This window comes from Crassostrea angulata, chromosome 2 (assembly GCF_025612915.1).
Source record: "Crassostrea angulata isolate pt1a10 chromosome 2, ASM2561291v2, whole genome shotgun sequence".
NCBI classification, from domain to species: Eukaryota; Metazoa; Mollusca; class Bivalvia; order Ostreida; family Ostreidae; genus Magallana; species Magallana angulata.
In genome coordinates this window covers 14,305,686-14,327,844 of record NC_069112.1, presented here as the reverse complement: position 1 = coordinate 14,327,844, position 22,159 = coordinate 14,305,686, and the positions used below count along the sequence as shown (strand labels likewise).

Here is a 22,159-nt window from a genome sequence, read left to right as displayed (position 1 = left end):
TTTGTTAATTGGTGTCAATGTTCCTAAAGCAATGGAACCATGGGACATTATTCCTAGTAAAGACAATGGTCCATTCGCTATGAAGACTATCCTTGGATGGGTAATCAATGGACCAATCGACACAGTTCCAGAAAATGGCATTTTCAACACATTCGTCACGGTCAATCGCATTGATGCAAGATTAGAAGAACAGATAAGATACCAGTTTAATCATGACTTTTGTGAGCGGACGATCGATGATGTTCCAGAGCCGTCAAAGGAAGATAAAACTTTCCTAGAATTGGTAAAAAAGTCAGTTCATTTTGAGGATGGACATTATATCATTGACTTACCTTTCAAATTTAAAACTGTTACAATGCCTAACAACAGAAAACAAGCAGAACAGAGACTGATTTCATTATCCCGAAAATTTGAAAACAACATTGAATTTTGTGACAGTTATAAAGCATTTATGGACAAAATTATCAGTGAAGGTTACGCACAACAAGTTCCTAGTGAGAACCTACAACAAAACGATGGACGTGTGTGGTATTTGCCACATCATGGTGTATTTCATCCCAAGAAGAATAAACTGCGCGTTGTATTCGATTGTGCAGCCAAGTTCAAAGGAACTTCACTAAATGATCAGTTGTTACAAGGCCCTAACTTGACAAACACACTTATTGGAACTCTGATCAGATTTCGGGAAGATGAGATAGCTGTAATGGGTGATATTGACAGCATGTTCTACCAAGTGCGTGTACCTCTCCAGGATGCTTCATTTCTTCGATTCCTATGGTGGAAAGATGGAGATCCTTCGAAAAGTGTAACTGAATACCAAATGGTTGTGCATTTGTTTGGTGCAACATCTTCACCTAGTTGTGCCAATTTTTGTCTTCGAAAAACAGCTCAGGATTGGAAAGGATATTTCAGTGAAGAGACTGTTAACACCGTTCTCAAAAACTTCTACGTAGATGATTGTCTTAAATCTGTCAAATCTGTGAACGAGGCTGTAATATTAGTGAAAGACTTACAAAGACTTTTAGACAAAGGTGGTTTTCACATTTCAAAGTGGATAAGCAACAGTCGAGATGTCATGAACTCAATACCTGTGTCAGAGAGAGCTAAAGAAGTTAAGACTTTAGATCTAGATCGTGATACTTTGCCGATTGAAAGAGCCCTTGGAGTCCAGTGGTGCGTCGAGTCTGATTTCTTCAACTTCAAGCTGGAATTGAACAAACAACCGCTTACCAGACGAGGAATTCTGTCGATGGTCAGTAGTGTATATGACCCATTAGGATTTTTGGCTCCATTTGTACTCAAGGCCAAATGTATCCTTCAAGAACTTTGCAAGATGCAATTAGGATGGGACGATAGAATTCCAGATGACCTCGTAATTCAGTGGAATCATTGGTACCAGGACCTCCAGAAACTAGAAGACTTCAAAGTGAACAGGTGTATCAAGCCCTTTGGATTCGATCCAGTCATTACACAGTTACATCACTTCTCTGACGCAAGCGAAACAGGGTATGGCACAGTGTCCTACTTACTACTGGAGAATACAGACGGAGAACGTCATTGTTCTTTCATCATGGGAAAATCTCGTGTTACACCACTCAAACAGACAACCATTCCAAGACTGGAGTTGACGGCAGCTACAATAGCCGTCAAAACCAACAAGATGTTACTGACCGAGCTAGACATGCCCATCGATCGCGTTATATTCTGGACCGACAGTATGGCAGTATTACGTTATATTCAGAACAGAACGGCAAGATTTCATACTTTCGTAGCTAACAGACTAGCAGTGATACATGAAGGATCGCAGCCAAGCAATTGGAGATACATTAACACGAAAGTTAACCCAGCTGATTACGCATCAAGAGGTATATCGGCCAACAGCCTTATCATGCAAGAAAACTGGATCAAGGCCCCTAGTTTTTTATTGGAACCAGAGGATCAGTGGCCCAAACATCCAATGGAGATCGCTGATACAGAATTATTGGACAATGACCCAGAGGTGAAAAGAGTTACCATCAGAGCAGTCATCGCAGAACAACAGAATTCAGACAATTCTACAGAGTGTGTTAATAAGTTGATTCAACATTATTCTTCGTGGTACTTGTTGAAACGAACAGTGGCATGGATTTTGAAAGTGCGGAAAGAATTGATAAGGCGTGTGAACATGAAAAGACTCAATTCTAGTCCAATATTACAAGAATCATATGATAAGAGTGTTCTCTCGCACCAAGACCTTAAAGAGGCAGAGAAGTCAATACTGAAATTTGTTCAACAGCAAGAATTTGACACAGAAATCAATGCTCTTGCATCAGGAAACTCTCATGTGAATCGTAGAAGTCGAATCAGGAACTTGGATCCATTTTTGGATGATGGAATCTTACGTGTCGGCGGTCGACTACACCAGTCAAGTATTCCAGCAGAGATGAAACATCCAGTTATTCTATCCAAAGATCATCATGTGTCAACAATCATTCTTAGACAAATTCACCAAGAACTGATGCATAGTGGTAGAAACCATATGTTGGCAAAGTTAAGAGAAAAGTATTGGATTATTCATGCTCCGTCAGCTATCAGGAAGCTGATATCAAGATGTGTTACATGTAGACGATTCAAGTCGAAAGTTGAAGAGCAGAAGATGGCAAATCTACCAAAGGATCGTATCGTTCCAGATGAACCACCATTTAGCAGAGTAGGAGTCGATTACTTTGGACCGTTCGAAGTAAAACAAAAGAGAAGTCGTGTGAAACGTTATGGCGTTATATTCACCTGCTTGGCAAGTCGAGCTGTACATTTGGAAGTAGCAGCTTCATTGGACACTGATTCTTACATAAATGCCTTGCGTCGCTTTATTGCCAGAAGGGGACAAGTTAAGAAGATACGTTCTGATAATGGAACTAATTTTGTTGGTGCCGAACGTGAACTTACCCGATCCATACAGGAATGGAATCAACACCAGATTCAAAAGTCAATGTTACAGAAGAATGTAGACTGGCAGTTTAACCCACCAGCTGGATCACATCATGGTGGAGTGTGGGAAAGAATCATTCGAATTATTCGCAAGGCCATGAACAGCGTTGTAAGGGAACAGACCTTGGACGACGAAGGACTTAATACCCTGATGTGTGAAATCGAATATATGATCAACGATCGACCAATCACAAAGAATACAGATCACCACTCTGATTTGGAACCACTTACACCAAACCATTTGCTCTTAATGAAGCGGAAACCGAACCTGCCTCCGGGAGTTTTTGATAAGGACGACATCTATCACAGGAGAAGGTGGAGACAAGTTCAATATATGGCAAACCTGTTTTGGCATAGATGGGTACGGGAATACCTACCGCTTTTACAAGAAAGACAGAAGTGGCACGAAATCAAACGGAACTTGCAAATTGGTGATGTTGTGTTAATAGTCGATTCTAATTCTCCGAGAAATTCGTGGCCTATGGGCATTATTTGTGAAACTATCCCGGACTGCAACGGACTTGTGCGACAAGTTAAAGTTAAAACTGCGACAAATATTCTGATCCGCCCCGTTGATAAACTCTGCCGGATTCTAGAAGGAGATTGTTAGAACTGTTTGATTATTACGAACTTGTGCAAATTTCTGTATTATTATTTGTGATCATTGAATGTTTGTTCATTGTTGACATTTTCTAGGAACAATTGCTAGTGAAGACACAAATTTGATAAAAAACTAGGTTGTTTGTAACTTAATGATGTAGAGTATTTTCGACGTAATTGTGTCATATTCATTCCACAATTAGGGGGCTGGGTTGTTACCGCCAATACTGCAATTAGTCATATCTATGCTGGTACTGCAGTTAGTCATACCTGATCTGACGTCATCAGTTTTTGAGCTCAATATTTTTGTGTGTAGAGCCCGTGAACTTGTGTGAGGCGGGCTCATGTCTTCAATCATTTTGTACTGAATGTACTTTTCTATGGAGGAAACTACTTAATTGGTGAGTGTTATGATATATGTATATTGTTAGAATGTTTTTCCAATGCATATGTACATTGTGCAGTAGAATTATATTACAGTACATTTGATAATTTTCATACTTTAGTGTAGGTATAAAGTTACTATTTATGCATATGCATGGATATTTCAAGGTCATTATTAATGATATATTGATAAAGCTATATAGAGGTACTTATATGTAATTATGAGGCATGTGTGCAACTTCGCTGGATTATGTTAGGTTTATAATTGATATATTACGGGAGGTAACTCCATTTGCAACATGTATGATATCATTTGGTTGTCTAGAGTTATGCCTCTTTGTTTACATTTTTCTTTACTAGGGCATTTCAGATTTATGTATCTAGATGCATATCTTATTGTGATTAATTGAATTAGGTTATACTGATACATCAGATAGTCATACGTTTCATCATTGTCAACCATATATTTACTAGGATGAATTTGTATGTGTGTGTTTTTTGAATTAGTTTATTTACAATATTTTTTCTCTATTTTTTGTAGTAAATCGTCATTCGTCATTCGTCATTCGTCATTCATCTTATATGTTTTGTCACCCTCCAAAATAAAATAAAGACGCATTTACAAAAGTACCAGTTTCCTCATTTCACTGGCCAGTACAAGATAAATAAATCAATGAACTTTTATTCATAAAAGGAGAAACCGAAAATCAAAAATAAATAACCAACCTAAGCGCATATACGACTTTGATTAGAAGAACAAGCTTATATTTTTAAAAAAGTCAGCTCATCACAATATATGTGTTGGTTGTTTTTTGTTTTTGTTTTGTTTTTTTAATAACCCTTGTTTAATTGTTCGAAGAAATAATATGGTACACAAGTAAATCTTTATTGCAAAAATATGAAACAAATAGTATAAATTTTTTAGGTAATTGAATCGTATATCTTGATTTATATAGCATCGTTTTCAAAATTGTATATTAATAAATCACGTTGCAAACTTAAAAGTGGAAAAATTAGCAAAAAGTGAGTGACAATATAAACATAAAGTTAGTTCAGGCTCCATTTCACATTTTCCGACATTGTTCTGGTTGTGAAGACATTTCATTGGTTTTTTTTTAAATGTTTACATCATAATATCTAGCGTTTCGTTGAAATGTGCTTAAAAATATGAATATGCGTAACTTTAAAACGAAATGGTAAACACTAACATTACACACGCTCTTAATACATGATTAAAATACCCTTTAACCATGATTTAGAACCCTATCAATCAAAGTAAAACTAAAACATTTCAGTTTCTCATCATATCATTGCATCCTGTCTCCCGTTTGATATTTAGAAGAAGAAATATATAATTGTTTATAAGATCGTCAATTCTAACGGTATCAATTTAAAATTGATAGCCTTTTGGACGAAGGGAGTAATACATTTCCACTTTTTATTCCATTCCTCTACAAAACTAAGTCAAAATTGGTCAGTTAGTTCCCTGGGAGAAGCTTATACATTGATGGTAATACATTGGAAAATTAAATTTCCAAACCGGCGTATTTTTACTTAAATGTGTTCTCACGTGTTCATAACGTCGAAGTCAAAACTGTAGATAAGCATCGATTAGATGAAAAAGATTCGAGGTATTCCGAAATCCGTGTAAAAGGTGTTCCAAAAAGGGGTGAGAACAGGTCAAATAAACGATGATGACACATGCATGTTATGACGGCGCATGCCTTAGTTCATATTTGAGGTTGAAAAACCATGTTTTTTTTCTATTTATTAATAAATGCCATAATTATCCTTTTTGTGAGAAATTAATATCATATCAGTTATTGTAAATAAGTGTCACGAATGGTCCGCAATAAACATGGCCGGAAAGTAAAAATGGGGGAAAATCCACTATATAGTAGGTTTTCCGTGGGGGTAATCTGGCTATAAAAAGCGGGAAAGCCCACTATATAGTCAGCTTTCCGTGGGGGAAAAACTGCTATATAGCCATTTTTCCGGGGGGAAGAACTGCTATATAGCCATTTTTCCGGGGGGAAAGATGGCTAGGGGGAAAAGGCACTATATAACACCGGCCCTTGCTGATCAACGTTTTCATTAACACATATAAAGGAAAAAAAAATATTTAGATTTTTTCTTGGATTTATTTTGATGTAAATAAAAAAGAGAAGAAATTAGTTCTATAATATATATGCGATGTAAATCTTTTTTTCCACGCAATATTTCGTATAAAACAACGAAGAGTAGTACCTTGAAACTTCATTCAAAATTTGATTAGACCTTTAAATTGTAAAATGCTAACATTGAAAATTGTGCCCGATTTCTTTTTTTTTTTAAATAAAACTTTATTAAAAAAACTGATTCTTTGAGACAAAATAAATTGACATAATCAGTTTGACATTCTCTAAGTGCAGTTTTGTAGCTCTTAGTCTGAAAAAGAATCGGATGGACGACCTAGGACCCAGATCGTCCATCCAAATTTCTTGAATATTGCCATTTCTTTCGTACGCGGACGCATGTTGGCCGAATACTCACCGAGACTAAATGGTTCGTATTTTAAGTTTTAACTGCGTTTAAAGGTAACATTGGAATTCCGATAATTTTGAAAATGATTAATTAAATAAAAATGGTTAAAATTACCGTTAAATTACCGGCATCGGCCTTTCCCATGCGCGAATATAGAAGAGTAGGGTGAGGGTTCCAGACCCCACCCCAACCCCCGCAAAATTTCTTTCCATTACATGTACAATATAAAATTACAAAAATATGCCTCGGACATCCCCAGGCAAACTCAAATAACCGTCAGACACTCAACCCCCACCCCAGGAAAATTTTTCTTATCCGCGCATGCCCCCCCCCCCTCAAAAAACAAAATTATTCTTCAGAACCCCCTGTAAAATTTCCAGGATCTCCGCATACATTCTAAAAGATTCATTGGCCCTTGCTTTCGATAAAAAATGCGAGTAAAATGTTTGGTCTTTTTACGTTCATACCGGGCATACCCACTGTGTGATTATAATCGTCGTCCATATTCTGTGTATATTAAAAGGCAAACATGAATATATAACATCCTATATATATTTTGATGGGCTCTAATGTGGGAGTTAAACATAAAAACATGCATGTTACGTCGTATCTGGAATTCATTAAAGAAATATCAAAATGTGATGAATGAAAATAACAAACCATCAGCCATCTTAAAAATCCATAAAACGCAATACAAAATCAAAGCAGAGCAAACACGGACCTCCAAAAGGATAAAGGCAGGATCAGGTGCCTACGAGGAGTGAGCAGCCTCTGCTGACCGGTCACAACCACCGCGTGCTTTTTGCTGTAATCGGGAAAAAACCCGGAAAAGCCCAATGACAATTAGGTGATAAATTATGGTCAAACAATTAGTATGTAAAACGTCAGTCTGCATGCGACCTAGTGGAAGATTGTATTTGATATTAATTATACGTTCTTGCTTTGAATATATAATTATGTTATATAGACAATGTTTTGATATGATGGCAATTACCATGATAAAGAAATATTATGATTTACGTTAAAAATGCTAAAATACATAACATTTCTGTAAAATGTCGATTATCAAAAGATAGACTGGATTCGATGTCCTTCATTTATTGTTAAGACTCGAATTAAGTAAATGTTAACAAAAATGAAGATGATTAACGTTTTAATGTAATTTTGATTTACAAGAGCTACTCTTATGGTACCGTAACATTTCACTTTGTTTTGTATTTAACAATGATCAGAAATATATTTAGGGTAATTGTATTAAAAAAATTCAGTACTGTAAACTTGTAAATCCGAACATGCAGTGGTGTTTGTTTGTGAGCTCGAGTATGAATGTGTGTTATTCTGATCGTGTAATCTATAAAACTCGGACATAAACACTCTAAAGTTGACTCCGCAGACATTCATTGAAATTCTCTCCACAGATGGACATTTGCAACTTTAAAATGTTGTTTGTTATTTACATGTAACCTGTTACAATAATACGCACTTTCCATCGGTAGTCTCTGCATTTATATCTCTGTTTTCTGTAATAGCACAATTGACATTTTAAAAATCGACAAATGTAAAGTCTACAAATTTGTCCAATTTTGACATGACCATATATGTATTGTATTGTTTATTAGTCAACAGCTGTACAGCTCATAGACATATACATGAACAATTAATATACACGTTACAATAAATATACTGGTCACTTGAAAAAAGGCAAGTTTATACATGAAGTTTTTTCTTACAAAAGCATTCTTAATATATTTACCTAAATTGCACAAATCCTTTACATTTTGTGTTGACAATAATAGAATTAATTTAAAGACAAACGGGTTCAATATAATAAAACTTCTTAAAGAATTTTTCTCTTAAGTTACAGTAATAGGGACATTTCAATATAAAATGATATGCATCTTGTATATCTAAAGTACAAAGAGGACATAAACGTCTTTGTAATGGAACATTGTTATATCTGCCAGTTTCGATGGTAAGACAATGAGATGATAATCTTAATTTACATATAAGTTTCTTATATGTATATTGTAAAGGAATTCTTTTTGTTATATATGACTGCAAGGTACAATGATCAACTAAATATCTATAGATTGTACATTTGGAAGAGGCATTTATATCAGCTAGTAGAGACTGTTTAAAATTATCAAAAATACGTTGCTTGGCGATTATTAAAATAGTTTCTGGCTTTTCAAAAAATTGGTTTTCCCATAAGTCCATTAGCCCAATACTTGTTAACATGTTCTTGATCTCTACAGCCCAGTTTTAACATTTGTTTTTACCTAAAGTTTCATTATACATATTAATATAACATGAATTCAAAATGCAATTTTTTGATGATAAAAGTTTCATCCAGTATCTTAAAATACGTATTTTTCTGATACATTGCAGAGGCATTCTGCCCAATTCACAATAAATAACTGCATTAAATGTGCCCCTTTTAACATTAAGTATGTTTTTACAATAATTAAGATGAATTTTTTCTATATCCGGGGCAGAATGAATGCCCCAGACATCACAACCGTAGTAAGCAATACTTCCTACACAAGTGTCAAAAAGGGACAAAAGCGTAGTAAAATTAAGACTCATATTACAACATATCCTTTTCAGTGCAAAAAGCGCCTTCATACATTGCAATGACAATTGTTTTTGCGTAACATGAAATTTGCCATTGTAATTCAACAAAAGTCCAAGATAACAAAAACTGTTCACTACTTCAATTTGTTCACACTTATAAAACCACACATCTTCTGTTCGTAAAATTCCCCCATTTCTGAAAACCATTATTTTTGTTTTGTTTACATTAACCGTTAACCGTTAACGACCATTTCTCTGTATAATTTTCTAAAGTACTAGTATTCAACATTAACTGTAAGTCAGCAGCAGACTGAGCATAACCATGTCGTCTGCGTACATCAGTAAAAATAAGGATAGCTTTTGTAATTCAATTGGATTATCACAGATATAAGACACAAAGTAAAAATTTGGATGGGATTTATTTTAATGTAATTGGCTTATTTGGTCGCGGTGACATAAGGAACAAAATTTGGGAGCGGCCGCAGGGTCGTCTCCCCAACAACAAACAATCAAGTGTGGCGACCCCAAAATGGGCTGAATTGTGCACTGGGTAGGTCACAAATGCACAACGCCACTCAAAATGCAATAAGGTCAAAGTTCAATCAGAGTTCAAAGTTCAATCAGAGTTCAAAGTTCAATCAGAGTTCAAAGTTCAATCAAAGCTGCATTAAAGTGCAATAAGGTTAAATGGGTCAATATCCCATTTAATACACAATTGTATAATTAAACATAATAATTTGCATGTATCAAAGTTGCAATGATGAAAAGCGCTATTTGCGCCACAAAAATGATACACGGTTTAGAAAACACTGTTCCATTTGAGGTGGGGTTTGACGAAAGCGCCACATGCATCCGCCACCAAAGGTCCTACATATTGGTGACGGCGTCACGTCCCCACCTCAAATAGATACCGCCGACCAATGCCAATGAAGATGGGATTGCTTTTACTTGGTTTTGATCCCATTATGTGTTCGATAGCCCCTTGTAAATTGTTGAGAAAAAGGTCAGTCCCCAACTTGGATAGGTGGGTACCGTCACTATGAAAAAGTTGGGTATGACCGATTTTAATTTGAGGATGCTTGATGTAGGCCCCTCCCAGGCTCACCATGGTTTTAATTGCTTGGCGGTCAACTCGGGTTCGGGTTTGGTTCATGGCTTTTGTGTTTGTTGAATAGCGCCATGTTATCCTGGGGAGGGTAGAGGACCACACAAATTTGGTTTTTGGGAATAATGTTTTACATTGAGACAGAATGTCATGTACCATGGTCAACAGCCGGTCAAGACGAGTTTTGCCAACATTATTGGCTCCGCAATGAACGACAATAATGTGAGGAGGACTTTGCAATTTGAGGCCTTTGAGGTACTTGAGTTAGGGACAAGGTCCAAAAGTTTCATGCCACTGTACCCCTGCCACCATATGTTGGCATTTGGAATGGATAGGTTGGTTCCTCAGATTCTTTGTGAGGCTGCTACTGTAGCATGTTTGATAATGGAAGATCCCAAAATCCACACATTAACTGGATCTGCAACCACTTGGATTAAATTGGTTTAGGAATGCAAATATTTTGTTAAAATAATGACAGATACAAAAAGGAAATTAAAATGAAGATCTTAAGGGAGGGAACATGATAATTAATCGCCTACTGCCGGTGGTTAGTTGAGTGAAGGGGAATGCTGAATATGCATTACCTAACGTAAGACCTATAGGCTTGTGAATGCCATCGCCCAGAGGTTTGTATGGCTTGTTCTGATAGGCCCTGCTGTGCCAGCATGGTAGCTGCCCCTATCCTGAATGAATGAGATTTGTAATACTTGCTGTTGATTCCCAAAACTTGTAGGGCTTTTGCCAGTACTGATGAGAACTGATAGCGGGTTAGTGGTTGGCCGGAGTAGTGGCAAAACAGGGGGCCTGTAACATTTGGCCGAACTTGTAAATATTTGTTCATAATTTTGACCGGACAAAATTGGGTGTCAGTGGCATTGATGCGCAAGTGGGTTCCTTTGCCTAGTTGATCCGTCTTGGAGTATTTAATAAGGAGATTGATAATAGAGTGTTGAATTGAAATATGCTGAACCTGGATGATTCTATCGGGTGAGTTACCCTTAGATAATGCTAATTCCCCCACCCTTAATAATGCATAATATGCTAAGGTAAACGCAGCAGAAAACAGTGAAGTTTCATAGGTATCCTGGCATACCACAGGCAACTTATGAAGGATTTGATTCAAAATCTCGAGGGTTATGGGCATGCGCACATCCCTGTTGTTATTTTGCCTTTTCATGCCTTCTAACACTTTACCAACAAGGAAATGTTTTGTAGGGTCACCATTCCCTAATACTTTACATTTAAATGCAATTGCAGATGTATAGGCCCTAGCAGTGGTTTGTTTGCAGCCTTGTATGGACAGGTGAGCTATGAACATTAAAATGTGATTTTAAGGTGGTGGCCAAAGGATGGACAACTGTTGATTTAATCTAAACTGGTCGAAAGCTTGCAGACCCACAGCGTAAGCTTTGGTAGTGTTACTGGCTAGTGATGACATGAGAAGGCGGTTCATTTCATCTTCAAGAGCACGTTGTGGAAGGATGTTGGTATGGGTTGGGGTAGCTGGTCTGCTGCTGGAGCCAGTCTGAATCTGCCCCACTGTTGACGAGATATTGCATCTGCTATACCATTTTGATTGCCAGGAATATGCTGGGCTTTGAACTGAATGTTGTTTTTTATAGTGACAAGCATGAGTGGCCTAATGAGAAACATGACTCTATCAGATGAGGATGATTGTTTGTTAATGATGTGTACAAGAGCTAGGTTGTCTATATGTAGGATTATTTTTTTGTTTCGGAGTGCTTTAGCCCAAATGGTGAATGCCAAAACAATGGGGACTAATTCTAAAAATGTAATGTCATGAATGATTGGTTTGTTTGCCCATGACGATGGCCACTGGAGATAGGCCCACTGCCCTTGAAAATATGAACCGCATCCTAATGAAGCTGTCCCAGAGCTATCTGTAAAAAGGTTAAGTGTTTCTTGAGAACTCCATTCGGAATCCGGGAAATATACAACCCCATTGAAATTGGTCAGGAGGTCGAGCCACATTTGCATGTCTAATTTCATTGCAGAGGTAATGTTAACATGGTGATAGGGTTGAACCTTACCAATCATAGCATTATAAAACGTCTGTTGAATGCTCGACTACCTGGTATAGCCCTGGCAAAGAAATTAAGTTTACCTACAATGCTTTGCAGTGAATTGATGGTAATTGTTCTTTTCTGAATATGATGTTTGAGAATTGACAACATTTCTTGAATCTTTGGTGGTGGTATGCGAATTTGCATTTGAATTGTATCTATGACCAGACCCAAGAACACAAGTGATGTTGTAGGCCCCTGTGCTTTGTCCTTATTAAGTGGAATCCCCATGTCTGTACATAGGCTATGAAAGGTGTCGACTAGCATACTACAATGGTTAGTATCAGACCGACCGGCAAACATAAAATCATCTAGGTAATGGTGGGTGGTTTCTAAACAAGATTGCCTTCTGACCAACCATTCGATGAATGTAGAAAATGTTTCAAAAATTTTGCACGAAATTGAGCAGCCAAAGGGCAACATTTTATCTAAATAGTAAGCACCCCTAAAGAAAAGTCGTAGCAGTTCAAAGTCCCCAGGGTATACGGGTATTAGCCTAAAAGCACTTTTTATATCCTCTTTTGCCAACAAGGCCCCCCTTCCCAATTTGCTAATGGTATTTACGACTGTGTCGAAGGAAGTGTAGGTTACTGTTGTATCTTTAGGGTCTATGTATTTATTTATGCTGGACGACGGTGGGTAAAATAAATGTGTTATCATTCTCCAACCGCCGTCGCTTTTGGGAACTAAACCGATTGGTGAGACATGAATGTTGGGCATTGGTGGTTGTAGGAAGGGGCCAGCCATGCGTCCCTCATCCACCTCCTTAGAGATTTTTGTTTGCAAAATATCTGGGTATTGATTGGCTGATACTAAGTTGTGAGAAAAAATAGGAAGTCTAGGTCCTGCATACAACAATTTAAATCCTTCCTTAAAACCAGTATCTAAAGTTTGTGCGGCATGCCTATCTGGGTAATGTTGTAAATACTGTGAAATGGACTTAATGAGGATTGGGGTGATTCCCAGAGACCAAAGGCTATTATTGTTTGGTGTGTCGAGGGAATTTGGCTGAGGGGTTGTTGTTGTATTGGTAGGGGGGGGGGTGACCTTGGTTTGGTGTGTTGAAGCGAAATGGCCTGTTAACTTTGGTTGCTTGTGTAAGCGTAGCCAAAGAGCAGGTGTTAGAGGAGTGTGCATTATTGCACCTAAGGCATCTGTGTACATACTGGCAGTTTGGTCTGGTGCATGCACCTTTGAAGTTGTAGTCAAAGCATTTGTCGCTGTTTACCCTTTTGTTTGAGGTGTGAGTCTGGTTGTATGTGTGGGTCTGGGGTGCAGTGGGTGTCATGTAAATCATCCATAACTCAGGATCAACTACACCGCAATCTGTGTTTTGGTTAATGGAAGCCCTAAGGCGGTACTGTTCGTCATATGTGAGTCAGCCCTGTGATCTCTGGCTTCCTAGCCTAATGTCATGCATGTACTTTAAGAATTGTTGTATTTTTTCAGGATGTGTTGCTGTGTAAATGCTCATGAAGATAATGAATGCATATGTCCAACGATCAATGTTTTGAATTTTGTGGTGAGATTTAGGTTGGGCAATTAATTGGCCGGTTGCATCTATTGCAAGAGTGGAGGAAACATGAGGTTGGTTTGGGTCCCTAACGAGCAATGTCCCCAAGTTAATGTATTTACCAGATATGATCTTATCCCTAGTGCTAGGGTCAACATAGTATCCCAACGAAAATTGAGTAGACCCTAAAGGTAAGGGCAGGATGGTGTGGTTGGAGTCAAGAGGAACAAGAGTTAAATTACCTGTGGGCACAGGTGCCTCAGTGACCGGTATTGTGCAAACGCTGGTTGTGGGCGCCTGTGGCGCTGACTGTTCAACTGGGCTTGAACGTGCCTGTGGGGTTGCCGCCTGCACTACTGACTGGGGCTCATCCCTAGCCACGGCGTGGAGTCGAGGTCGCCTGGACGTCCGCTCCGTGGGGGCTGGCCTTGCTGGCCTTGACTTAGTCTTCGGCATAGTTATCGTTGGGTATTACCATAAAAATATAGAAACAATTGTTAAATTATTTAAAATGAAAAAAAAAATGTCTAACTAAGCAACTAGAAAAAAAAAAGTAAATAAACTAATGACACGTAATCAAAAAGAAGCGTGGCCCGATAGGCCACGTTGTACCAATGAATATGGCGTGTGTACAGGTCACAGTAAAATAAGTCTGGTGAAAGACTACAATCCGATAAAAATAACTGCCATCTGCAAATCCCAACAACGAATAATAGTTTAAAGTTAGCGTATACAAAGAGATGTAAAACTTTTGAATGTTATTTTTAAGAAATAGTTAGGCAAATAATGATAATTCAACAGAGAAAATTTTAACCTACCAGTTTGTATGACGTGAAGATTGAAAAGAAGGATATGACGTAATATAGAAAAGCACTTAGTAAAAAACTATTTTGGAACTCAGCATGCGCAACCCGGATAAATCCAGAATGAGCATGGAAAGTAAACTGAGATAAATGCGCATATTCTGAGACTGCGCTTTAATATGCGCTAGTATTTCCATTGCTTAAAAATTCCATCTCGCAATCATTGACATAGAGCGAAAAAAAGGAGAGGGAAAATTATTTCCCCTTGTAAAACACCAAGATTATTCACCAAAAAATCTGATAACTTACCATCTAATAAAACACAAGACTTAATATTATTATAAAGTGAACGTTATATCTTCAGAGGTTTACCTCTGATTCCATACATTGAAATTTTATTCCACATTTTAACCATATCCACTGTGTCAAAGGCACGCTTGAAATCTACGAAGCCGCAATACAATCTACATTTTTTCGAGAAATATTTGTTCATGATTGTTTGTTATGCAAAAATGGCATCAACAGTACTATGAGATGGTCTAAACCCGAACTGTGCGTCTGTGATAACATCATTTCTCTCGGCCCATGACATACATCTCTTATTCAAAATTGAAGTAAACAGTTTTGTCATACAACTAATTAAACTAATTCCTCTATAATTGGCAGGATCAATTGTCCCACCCTTTTTGTGATCGGCTTCGGCCGATCACTATTGTGTCCATATGAGGCATCCGGCAAATGCTTCCATGTGCGCACACATTCACTGGATGAAATATCTGGTTTCAGCGCTGCGGAAACCCTTTTGAAACTCTGCGGAAACTTAAGGTTACTTTAAGTTTCCGACAGATTTCAGCACAGAAACTTCAAGTTTCATTAAGTTTCCGCAGTGCTGAAACTTAGGCTGTCCATGAATCCAAATGGTTTCCGCTACGGAAACTTACTGAAACTTGAAGTTTCTGCATAGTTTCAATCTCCATATACGTTTGGGATACATATTGTTAACAAATGGTTTCCGCGACGGAAACTTACTGAAACTTGAAGTTTCTGCATAGTTTCAACCTCCATATACAATTGGGAAACATATTGCTTACAAAGGGTTTCCGCAACTGAAACTTACGGAAACTTTTTATATTTTTGCTTTCACAAAAGCTGAGCAAGGTTTCTACTTTATGTAAAAACAAAACAATTTCAAACAGTTCCAAATTTATTTTGTTCAAAAATCTGAAATTGTTTCCAATAATAAATAAAATACAGCCAAGATACAATAATGGAGAAACATCCATATGGCAATTCCCTTATTAGGGACTTTTATTTAAAAAATGATAAAATTGCACAAGAAAAAAAACTCCCATAGAAATCTTTACATTTGTATTTTTTTTTCATCTCAATTAAATGCCTATCAAATCTCCCTTTAAAATGCAACAAAGATCTTACTTTTTTAAAAATATGAATGCAATTTACAAAAAAACTGTACGTACATGAATAAAAAAAGAAAACTTCACTGTTACGTGAACATGATACACTTGTCTCAATTTGTTTTGAACTACAATGAATATGTACACCATAAAATATTTTTGAAAAGTCTAAAGTATCCATCTTTAAAAAAAAAAATACACTACAAGAATGTAGTTGACTATAGAGGTATGACCCAGATTTGATTTGAATATGTCAATAAATTCCAAAATGAGGTCAAAGTGACCCACTTACAAGTTGGGATAATCCTATTCTTTGTTAGTAATATAATCTAATGTTTTACAATAGAACAGGATTTGATATCATTTTTTGGATAATCCATTAAGTCCAAAGTGAACTTTTCATTTCCACCCATGATGTACCAACTGATCAGATTTTAATATCATAAGCCTGTCAGTATTTAATAGGTGCCCCAGAGGGAGATATGAAAAGCTTGTTGGCCAATAAAAAGCTAACAATGGAGCAGTCTGTCAAATCATGTGCAAAAATATGATGTACACATTTAATTAATTATGCTGATTGCAACACACTTCATTCCTGATGAATATTCTTCTTTACACACGGTTTACCTTCCTACATTTCACTACTTTACCTACATTAATATTTTTAAATCCAAGACATGAAGTAAAATATACATTGTTTACATGTATATATGACAAGTATAACTACATGTACATGTACTTGCTTTTTGTAGCATGAATGTATAAAATACAAAGTATCACAGATATTTCACCTTACAATTCTCATCATGCAATACCAGCATTTTACTTATGATATAAAAGCTAATTCCAATTATATATTAGTTACATAACACAGATTAAAATAAAACCCACATGGAAACAAATTTCCATCCAAGTAATTTTGTTATATAAAAATTGTAATACATGGGGTATATGTTGTCTTTATATATTTTCATTACATATACGACATAATTGAATATTGTTTGGTGTATTTTATCATTTCTATGACCCATGCATTCATCTCCTAATGCAGTGTTTTTACATTTAAGATTGGTTTCTTATTTTTTCATATATTGCTGCAAATAAAAACTAAGTTATCAATAAATGTTTAAACAAAGAAAATAGAAAAAAAGGAGTTAACACTTATGAACTTGGAGGTGTGAGGATATATGTTACATGGAGTCTAATATTTTATGCAATATTTGCAAATATAACAAATTATTTAAGAAAATGAAAGTTAATATCTGCAAGGTCTAATCAATCATTTAATAAGTCAAAACCATGTGATTTTCTAAGATTCTAGCTTACAGACAAACATTGTAATATACTGGTATTTGATCATATAAAAAAGTACTTTTATAGTTTATAGGTTTTTTAAAATGAGAATACTTTACAGTTAAAAAGTCTTGTTCTGCAGAGGTTTAGTCGGGTCGTAGAGATGTGTCCATTCGAATCAATAAGGAGTGTCCTTGGCTGTTGTTGATGTAATCCGAGTCGTAGTTTGTGGAAATAGGCCTTTTTGGGGGACTTTCGAGCATTGTCCAGACCGGTGAAGCACTCATATGATCACATCATGGCTACAGCAGACTTAGTAGTTCTGGACAGTGGTAGCATTAAAATTCTTCTTCTTGCGATGAACTTGTTCCTTTCACTGGGCTGTATTTTATGTCTGTTCTATTTATCTTAAACATGAATAATAAAGTTTCATTTAGATTTTTAAACAATAAACATAAGTCATTCAGCCTAACATGTAATAAAAGCATTCTGAATAAAATTCTGAATACAGAAGCTACTATGCAGTTGCCAGTTGCTGTTTAAACTATGTCATATAATGAATACAGTAGTGTCTGGTCTAAAATGTTTCATTTTATGTTTGAAGCTATGTTATTTTCATTTTGATTCAATTATTGTTTGTTGAACAATGGAAAAACTTATCAACAATAAGTGTGTTTCACCCCCCCCCCCCCCCCCCCCCAATCAACCTCCTTTTCAAGAACTTAGACCTGGATTTCCCAAAAATTACTACAGTAAATTATAAACATCCAACACATGTATAAGTTATTGGTGAAAATAATCAATTTCAAAGCAATACCTTGCGTTCACATCGTCCAGCTGGTCAAAACATTCACCCGAATCACCGAACATAGGATGCAACTAATCACCGGAAACATTGACTTTGTATGCTGTCAATGCTGAAAAAGAAAAACGTGAAAGATTTCATTTTCCGGATTTAATTAATAAAATGTTTTCGTTACATTTAGAGTTTGTAAATTGTATAATGTGCGAAAGATTCATTGTTCGTCTTGTTTACCAACCAAGCATTCATATATTAGGGACGTTTATATAATTATATATGTGTATACGTATATCCTGGATAATCTTGATTATCATGCAGATAAAGTTGGTTAATGGTTAACTTGGTCAAAGCGTATATTTTAAAGAGATACGGTAATAAAAATTAAAACGCCGAACCAAGTTTGAAAAAATGACGCCATCTTGATTTGATGGCGCGAGATCTCGTTTACAAATGAGAGATAAATTAGAGCCTGGAAAATGTTATTGGGAGTATCTATATTGTGAATTAAGTTACCTTGACATGAGTTCTTCGTTCCTGCATTATCTCCTTGTTGTAGAGGCTATTAATGCTTCTCAATTCTCCATTTTACAACAGCACCTTCTTGTCAATTTTAACCTTCGCTCGGAATCATAAAGTGCGCCAATACTGACCAATCAGAACCCGCTAAATCTTGGAAAAGTGCATCTTGGGATAGTTTAAAATGAATAATGTTTAATCAAAATTATCATTTTTTACCGAATAGTATACTTTTTACATGTATATTTATTTTAAATAAGAATTGTCGGAGTCAGTATTTCCTGGTTCAATACGACAAAGTATTGGCGTGTGTTTGTAACAATTGTATTTGTAACACGTGATTAACCATAAAAAAAATGGCCGACCGTTTGTTTACAAATGTCTAATGAAATTAAAAAAAGTTTTAATGAGACATATGTATCAGATTTTGTCGTAAACTATATTTTATTTATATGTACTGATGATTTTGCCAAACTAAATATGATAGAGCCATATATAGTTTACTGACATGTTAGTCTTGACTTGTCCAATTTTCACCGCGATTCTAAGCACGGTCATATTCTTATTCAAAATATAGAGGTTTGAAAATATTATGTTCACCACAGAGCAGGTTCTGCATGAAGACACAGAAATCACAAATATAATTAGATGCCGATCAATTAACGGGGTCCGGTTAACAGCGCTCACCCGTACGGTCAATTTACAACTACGATGAATTGACGGCAATTATTTTACAGTTAGTGCAAAGTAAGACTTAACCAATAGGCATATAGCCCCCACACTTTTTCTCGCCGGAAATGTAATTGTTCCTATATTTACCTTGAAAGATTGAGAAGTTGGAGTAATAGGCATACTAGCCCCCCCCCCCCCCCCCCCCCCCCCCCGACACGGATTAGGAATTTGATTGGAAAAAAAATTTGGGTAGGGAAATTTGTTTTCGGAAGTATATAGTATAGGTATTACCCCCCCCCCCCCCCCCCCCCCCACGGATTAGGATTTTCATGATTTTGGGAATTAGGGTTTTTCCTCAATATTTCTGAGGATTAGTCTAGCCCCCCCCCCCCCCCCACTTTCAATTTGCTTCCGAAGCCAGTGAATCATGATACAGTCATACATGCAGTAAAGTCTGAAATTCATGTAAACAATTATATTAGACTCTAACTCCAAGTGGGTTTTACTTGTTATTATCAACTGTAGAATTTTTTTTAAAAAAATCCTGTGTACATGTACATGTGTTGGCGTGGTATTAAAAAAGAAATGAATTAGCTCTAAACTTCAGGTTGTACAAATATTTGGTACGATTTGTAAAAATTTACAACGACTTTACCTTAATTTGTTTGCTTAATTAGTTACTGTACCTCAAGGTTCATTCAAATGATAAATAAATGATTTAAGAAGGAGTCTTACAAAATAGGTATATTAATTTATTTTACTAAATAATTATAATTTACTTATCAGTTTTACTAACTCAGGTACACACAAATGGAAAAAAAAATTCCCGCCGGGCTCCAGTTATAAACTCACGCTTGGTACTGTGTATATGTTATGTAACAGTCTTTTGTTCACTCCTGACAGAAAAAACCCTGCAATCCACACAGAATATACAGGAAAATCACAGAGGAGGTCACCTGGACAAAGAATGTATACACATGTATACACGTGCCCGAGTACCTAAGATTAATGATTTCATCATATGCATTAAACAAGATCAGACATCAGTTTTTCTTTTCAAATTCAATTAATTACTTAGTAAGGTTCTTAATCGCCTTATTTGCCACATTTGAAGATAGTTACATGTATACATATAGTTTCAGTCACGCTGAAACCTGAAAATAAATGATATCACTATTAAACTCAAATCAAAATTTAGTAATAGTTTCAGCAATGCGTAAACCATTTGGAAACTTAACTTAAAGTTTCAGCATACTGAAACCTAGCGGAAATGTTCTGAAACTGATTGATATTTCCATAATAATTTACACAACTATTCACACGATTCAAATTTAGTTTCCGCATTGCGGAATCTTAGACTAAAGTTTCTGCTGACTGAAACCTAACGGATACTTGCTGAATCGATATAATGGTTTCCGCATTGCGGAAACTATACATGAAACTTCAACTTCAAGTTTCAGCAAGGTTTCCATATAGTTTCAGTTTTGCTGAAACTTGATTTTTCATCCAGTGATTCCGCTTGCATAAGTAGTTCTTATAAAAAATTGAAGTTTGGTTTAGTATGTATATAACATTTTACTCAGTTTTATTTTAATTCATTTACCTCAAGAGATGCAAACATACATAAAATACAGTTCGACCTGTTAATTTAAGAATGCACATTTTGTCTCACGCGTAAGAATTTCGATCGAAAGTTTCATTCAGTAATGCAGTTTACCTCGATGAACTTACATCAATCATAAGAAGATGCTCCATGAACTGATGTCGATCTATTGATGTTGCATAATAGTAGCTAGGAAGACGGCTTGATTTATGAACAAGGTTACGTTATAATGCGACCTCAATAGCAAGTTTTGATGGCAATCAATGTTTTTCAGTCGCATTAAATTATTTTAATACAACTCTTTCTTTGTATACGTGTCAATGCTCTTTTCATGGGCGTCGGAACCGGGGGGGGGGGGGGGGGGGGGGCTTAGCATCATAGAGGGTTTAGCCGCCCCAACTTTTTCTCGCAGCAAAGATATTTGTTCCTAAACCTTAAAAGATTGAGAAGTCATATTAGAGCCCCATGATTTTCTACAGATTAACTTTTGTTAAAGTCAGCTAGCGCTTTACGATAAATATTATACAATCGCTTAAATTCAGCAGTAAACCATGGTCGGTCATGTCTAGGTTCAACGGTCAACGTATTTGTCTACTACGCTTATCGACATGACGAGGACTGGGCACCTTATGAAAGTCAGACATCAGAAAAGACAACTCATTCACAAAAGTTTTGACACCGTTTTCTAACCCTGTATTACTAGATAAATCATGTTGTACTAAACATTCCTCTAATTTATACACATTTTGCTGCAGTGACAATTTACTCTCATTTACTAAATCTTCCTTCCAGCGATATCTTACATGAATTCCCTTCTGACTGATTCATGCTATGTTCATACCCATTCTTAGTTCGATGTGCAATGGTGCGTGATCAAAATAAGTCTTAAAATTACAAACTAAGAACTTATAAAAGTAACTAAATACGTCAGGGGTGCTCAATACATAATCAATTACACTACATCCATTGGCACCACAATATGTAAAATCGTTAGCCATAGTATCTACATGTCTGCCATTTAGAATTCGTAACCAAGTTTCAATACACATCTGAATCAACTTTAGCCAATAGGCATTCACTGTTTTGTCTGGACACACACGGTCAATTAATCTATCGTCCTCCGTGTAATTAGATAGGAGATATAAAATCAGAGATTTGTTCATGTACATTATCACATTTAATATAATCATTTAAGACCGAGCACCTACTATTCAAGTCACCGACAATCATTAGTTTACCTTTCTCGGAGTATTTAGCAATTTGATTCTCTAATTCATAAAAAATATCACAGTTATTGCTTACAAA

The 22,159-nt window shown here is 36.2% G+C and overlaps 1 protein-coding gene and 1 pseudogene across 1 annotated transcript; one reads left to right on the top strand and one right to left on the bottom strand.

The window, feature by feature from the left end:
* The first annotated feature begins 399 nt into the window (after positions 1-399).
* Positions 400-4,597, top strand: LOC128171821 (uncharacterized). The gene is made up of 2 exons (XM_052837601.1): positions 400-3,968; positions 4,493-4,597. The coding sequence occupies exon 1, from the start codon at positions 452-454 to the stop codon at positions 3,575-3,577; it is 3,126 nt and encodes a 1,041-aa protein (XP_052693561.1). The 5' UTR covers positions 400-451; the 3' UTR covers positions 3,578-3,968; positions 4,493-4,597.
* Positions 4,598-10,423: 5,826 nt separating this feature from the next.
* Positions 10,424-14,732, bottom strand: LOC128171832 (uncharacterized; annotated as a pseudogene).
* Positions 14,733-22,159: the final 7,427 nt, after the last annotated feature.